General features: G+C 49.5%; 1 protein-coding gene across 1 annotated transcript; it reads right to left on the reverse strand.

Annotated features, from left to right (window-relative positions):
- Nucleotides 1-558: 558 nt before the first annotated feature.
- On the reverse strand, nucleotides 559-1,686 carry LOC123452422 (polygalacturonase inhibitor 1-like). Its single transcript, XM_045129069.1, has one exon. It carries the CDS (start codon nucleotides 1,684-1,686, stop codon nucleotides 661-663), a length of 1,026 nt encoding a protein of 341 aa, XP_044985004.1. The 3' UTR covers nucleotides 559-660.
- Nucleotides 1,687-6,321: the final 4,635 nt, after the last annotated feature.

Genomic DNA, 6,321 nt, shown 5'->3' on the forward strand with positions numbered 1-6,321 from the left:
AAAGGAAAAAAAGAAAGTGATCTAAAAATTCAACCACTTAATTAAGGGTTCTTTGAATAAGTACTTTACAAGATAGATTGGATGGCTTGGCTATGTGCTGCATTCAAAAGGATATTTTAAACTATGTTGATCTTGATTGTTTCCTTAATGACTTTACATCAAGAAATGCTCGAAGAATTTTTTTTCTAAAGCACTGAATTATTATTGTTGTCGATGGAATCAGTCAAATTTGATTCTTATTTGACGTAATCATGTCATGTTAGTTCCATTTTGCTATCTTTTTAGTATTTTTTGTTGTAATATGCCATTGTCCAGCAATTATTATCGTGAAATCTTAAACTAAAGATGTGAGTTTGAAAGGATAGGCGCCAATGCTAGGATAGCGTGGCGACGGGGAGAGGCGCTATTTTGGTCTATTTGGACGATTCACAACAAGATTATTATCTAGAAGAAATTCTCTGTGACATTCAAATGCCTTTTTTTTTACAGACGTGGTCATCGCTGGGGAAGCATGATGAAGTTCATGGTGAGGATTCGGAGCACCACACCGTTTCAATTTACAACTTGAACTAACCCACAAACATGTGGGCTGCTTGCTCATCAGCATCGTCTGTCGCCACACCCACTCATCCATGCACAAACCTCGATTATCTCTACATACTACCGACCTAGCATGCCCGTGGTGCAGGGGGGCAGAGGCGTGCCGCACAGGCACCTGTTCTGATCGTAGCTCTCCGCCCCGTGCGCCGACATGAACCTCCCCGCCGGGATCTCGCCGCAGAGGCCGTTGTAGCTGACGTCGAAGTGCTCCAGCTTCACGTCCATCAGCGACTTGGCCACGCTCCCGTTGATCCGGTTATGGCTGAGGTCCAGGAACGTGAGGTGGTGCGGGAAACTGACGCCGGTCATGTCGAACTCGAGCTCGTTCCACGACAGGTCTACCTTGGCGACGGGCTTCGTGACGCCGAACAGGAACGGCGACGGATCGCCGACGAGTCTGTTGTGGGAGAGGTTGAGGGTGTCGACGTCGTCGTCGCCGCAGTCGCTCGGTATCTCGCCAGTGAGCTGGTTGTTGGCCAGGATGAGGAACCTGAAGCTCCCGTGCAGCAACCCCGGCGGGATGCCGCCGGTGAGCATGTTGCCGCTGAGGTCCAGGTACCTGAGGTCGGGGAGGCTGCCCAGGCACCCCGGGATGGGGCCGGTGAGCTTGCCGTTGGAGATGACGAGGGTGCGGAGGCTCGTCAGCCCAGCGAGGAAGTCCGGCACCGGGCCGGAGATGGAGGTGCCGGCGATGTTGAGGTCCTCGAGGCGGGTGAGGTTGCCGAAGGAGGGCGGGATGGGGCCGGACAGGCCGCGGACGGACTGGACCTGGAGGATGACGAGCTCCGGCAGCTCGCCCAGCGCCGGCGGCACGGGCGCGCGGACGCCGTCGAGGGAGGAGAGCGCCAGCCACGTGACTCGGCCGGCCGCGGAGCAGAAGACGGCGGGCGGCTCCCAGGCGCAGCAGTTGGTGGCAGGGAGCCAGGACGAGAGCTGCACGGGGTCGCCGAGCTGCGCCTTGACCCTCAGCAGCGCGGCGCGGTCGTCGCCGTCGCAGTCCATCGCGGACGACGACACGGCGACGGCCGAGAACAGCACAAGGCACAGCAGAGCATGCCACGAGGAGGATGGCAGATCAGCCGCCATTGCCGAGGGAAACACAAACGCAGCAGTATGCTGTTTCTCATGCATCTAAATACTCTCGACTCTGGTGGCAAATGGGTGAAGACCTGGAGCTGGGGATTCTCTGGCAGTTGCGAGTTCGACGTACCAGCGCGGGAACGGGAAACGCGCCGCGCCGAGCCGTGCATGATTCTCCCTGAGATGAGATGCCTGAACATGTGCCTCAGGGTACAGGGAAAACAGAAGTTAGTTGCCATCCGATTTCAGTACAAACAGAAAAGGTGCCCCGTAGTAATATTTAGGCGTACCATCCGACTCATTTTGTTACACTGTAGTACGAACCCTCGCACGGCGGCGATGCATTGCAGCACCCGACGCCGGCAACCGCACTCCATCGCGGCACCAAATGACGGCAAGCGCGCTCCATTACGCTGCATCGCAGCACCGGAAGCCCACTGTGATGCTCCATTACATCATCGCCCGCTCCAACGCAGCACCCGCAGTCGCTTGTGAAGCTTCATTGCAACACCGTGTGATGGATTGCAGCTCCGGGCCGTCAACGACCGCTGCATCGCAGCACGTGGAGCCGCGACAAACACTCTGATGCAACAACACTGCGCGACCCTCCACTCATTGAAGTACTCCCGCACGACCGATAATTAGAGCGCCCACAATCCCTCGCGCACCAGCGTCCATGGCTTGCAACGGGCGTCGCCTCCTAGCTGGACACTGCGGCGCACAACTTTTTGTCGGAGAAGAAGAAATGGGACAAGGGGCATGGGAAGAGCATCGGACGGAGGGGAGAGCGGGTCAGAGGTGCGGGAAAGCTGGGGGGTCAACGACCCATTCATTCTATTTGTGTGTCTGAGTGCTTGCGTGAGGATATTGGTGATTATGAAGAAGCGGTGGGCTGCCCCACCGGGACGCGTCGGAGGAGGCTTAGGCCTCGCTGTAATTAGTCGGCTGATTTTGAACATTTCCCTACCAACAATGGTTGGAGTTGACAGTAGGGTTGGAAGAGTATCTATGCAAGGAAAAGAAATTCTGTTAAAATCATTAGTAGCACAAGTATACTACTCCCTCCGTCCGGAAATACTTGTCCTAGAAATGGATAAAATGGATGCATCTATAACTAAAATAAGTCTAGATACATGCATTTTTAGGACAAGTATTTTTGAACGGAGGAAGTATGTTTGTCTTTAAATTGCCAAAAGGCATTTTTAAATCCATTACAAATGAGATTGCGCGGTTTTGATGAGGAGATATGAAAGACAGAACGAAGATGCATTTGTACGCATGGTGAAAGATGTGCATCCCAAAGAAGAAAGGAGGCATGGTGTTTAGGGAGTTTCACAATTTGAAAAAAAAGTTAGCAAAACAATATTGCTCTCATTAGGTGTGTACGTGTTCTTGGAGCGAAATATTATCCAAATGGTGGCATTCTCAGTGCAGGTCCAAAGAAGGGATCGTCATATACTTGACAGAGTATTTTTCTCTCGTATTCAAACATTGAAAAGGGGTTGCACATGGCGTGTTGGTATAGGCTCAAAATTGATATTCGGCAAGATCTGTCGATCCCATCAAGTGAAAACCGGAAAATTATTATGCCCAGGGGAGAGAAAGTGGAGGAACTAATTGACCCACATATAGGCCAATGGAATGAAGCTCTCATTAGGTCAGTGTTCTCGCCGGTTGATGTTCATCGAATACTTCAAATACCCCTTCAGATGGATTTGTTGGATGATATTGCCGCATGGAGTGCAACTCGATCCGGAACCTTTTCTCTGTAAAATCAGCTTACCATGTGGAATTCCAACATCAACTCGGGCATTACTGGAATTGGCAGGATGACCAAGGCTGCATGCAAATTAACCCTATATGGAAAGCGGCTTGGCGTCCCCGCATCCTTGGGAAAGTAAAACATTTTGTTTGGAAAGTATTGAAAGGAGTTCTCCCCTGCTTTGGTGTTTTAGCATGTCGTCATATCCCAGTGGCGGGCTTATAGGCCAACTATAATTAGGGGCGGGCACGATAGGATTCCCGGCACAACAAATTTTTCAAAATAGCAGTGGCGGGTAGGAGGTCTTATCCTCTGCTACTTGTATATTGCATTGGGTGTTGCCTCGAAGAGGAGGGGTGAAGTATTGGGGAACGTTGTATGGGAAACAAAAACTTTCCTATACACACGAAGATCTGTCATGGTGATGACCATCTACAAAAGGGAGATCAGATTCACATACCCTTATAGATCGCTAAACGGGAAGCATTAAGAAACACGATTGATGTAGTGAAACGTCTTCGCGATCCAAATCACCGCCGTCCCACGATCCGTCCCGATCTAGCGCCGAACGAACGACACCTTCGTGTTCAGCACACGTACAGCTCGATGACGATCTCCGTCTTCTTGATCCAGCAAGAGAGACGAAGAGGTAGCTGAATTCTCCGACAGCACGACGGCGTGGCGGTGATGATGGTAGAGCTATTCTGGCAGGGCTTCGCCATGCCGTACCGAACTATCTACGGGGTGTCACGAAGTAGTGGAGGGAGAGAGGGCTGCACAAAGGCTTGAGGTGCAAAAACCCTCTCGAACCTCCACTATATATAGGAGGAACAAGGGGGAGGGTGACTTGCCTCCTACTCCAAGGAGGAGGAGTCGGCCGAGCCAAGAGAGAGGAGTCCTCCTCCAATTCGGTTTGGTGGAAGGACTCCTTCCCATCTTGTCCACCTCCTTCCTTCTCTTTTTTTTCTTTTCCTTCTTTATTTTTGCCTTGGCCGAAATAGGTTTATTGGGCTGGCCTCACCAGCCCACTAAGGGCTGGTGTGCCACCCATGGGCATATTAGGTCCTCTCCCGGGTAGGTGGCCCCTCCCGGTAAAACCTCTGAACCCATTCGTCACTCCCGATACTTTTCTCGCAATGCCAGAAATCTTTCCGGAAGCCAAATGCAAAAATCCTATATATCAATCTTCGCTTTCGGACCATTCCGGATACACTCGTGACGTCCGGGATCTCATCCGGGACACCGAACGACATTCGGTTACCAACATCAATAATTCAAGTATGCCGAAAACGTCACCGAACCTTAAGTGTGCAGACCCTGAGGGTTCGAGAACTATGTAGACATGACCGAGACACTCTCTCGTCAATATCCAATAGTGGGACGTGGACGTCCATATTGGATCCTACATATTCTACAAAGATCTTATGGTTGAACCTCTATCTCAAGGATTCACACAATCCCGTATATCATTTCCTTTGCCCTTTGGTATGTTACTTGCCCGAGATTCGATCGTCGGTATTGACAAACCTATTTCAATCTCGTTACCGGCAAGTCTGTTTACTCATTCCGTAATACAAGATCCCGTGGCTAACTCTTTAGTCACATGGCTTGCAAGGCGTGTTTGTGACATTGTATTACCGAGTGGGCCCCGAGATACCTCTCCGTCCCACGGAGTGACAAATCCCAATCTTGATCCATGCTAACTCAACGGACACCTTCAAAGATACCTGTAGAGCACCTTTATAGTCACCCAGTAACGTTCCGACGTTTGATACACACAAGGCATTTCTCTGGTGTCAGTGAGCTACATGATCTCATGGTCATAGGAATGTATACTTGACATGCAAAAAACAATAGGAACAAAATGACACGATCATATGCTACGTTTATAGTTTGGGTCTTGTCCATCACATCATTCTCCTAATGATGTGATCCCGTCATCAAGTGACAACACTTGTCTATGGCCAGGAAACCTTAACCATCCTTGATCAACAAGCTAGTCAACTAGAGGCTCACTAGGGACATTGTTTTGTCTATATATCCACAGATGCATTTATGTTTCCATTCAATACAATTATAGCATGGATAATAAACGATTATCTTGAAACAGGAAATATAATCATAACTATTTTATTATTGCCTCTAAGGCATATTCCCAACAGTCTCCCACTTGCATTAGAGTTAATAATCTAGCTTCACATCTCTATGTGATTTACAATGTAAGGAATCTAACACCCATACAGTTCTGGTGTTGATCATGCTTTACTCGTGGAAGAGGCTTAGTCAGCGGATGTGCAACATTCAGATCCGTGTGCACTTTGGAAATATTTATTGTTCCTCCTTGATGTAATCGCGAATGGCATTGAAGCGTCGCTTTATGTGTCTGGTCCTCTTGTAAAACCTTGGTTCCTTGGCTAAAGCAATGGCACCAGTGTTGTCCCAGAACAGATTGATTGGGTCCAGTGCACTTGGCACTACTCCAAGATCTGACATGAACTGCTTCATCCAGACACCCTCCTTAGCCACCTCTGAGGCAGCTATGTACTCCGCTTCGCATGTAGAATCAACTACGATGCTTTGCTTAGAACTGCACCAGCTTACCACACCCCCGTTAAGAATAAATACGTATCCGGTTTGAGACTTAGAGTCATCCGGATAGTGTCAAAGCTTGCATCAACGTAACCCTTTACGACTAGCTCTTCGTCACCTTCATAAACGAGAAACATTTCCTTAGTCCTTTTCAGGTACTTCAGAATATTCTTGACCGCCGCCCAGTGCTCCACTCCTGGATCACTCTAAAACCTGCCTGCCATACTGTGGCGAGGCTGACATCCGGTCTTGTGCACAACATTGCATACATGATAAACCTTATGGCTGAA

The sequence above is a fragment of the Hordeum vulgare genome, chromosome 5H (genome assembly GCF_904849725.1).
Source record: "Hordeum vulgare subsp. vulgare chromosome 5H, MorexV3_pseudomolecules_assembly, whole genome shotgun sequence".
NCBI lineage: Eukaryota > Viridiplantae > Streptophyta > Magnoliopsida > Poales > Poaceae > Hordeum > Hordeum vulgare.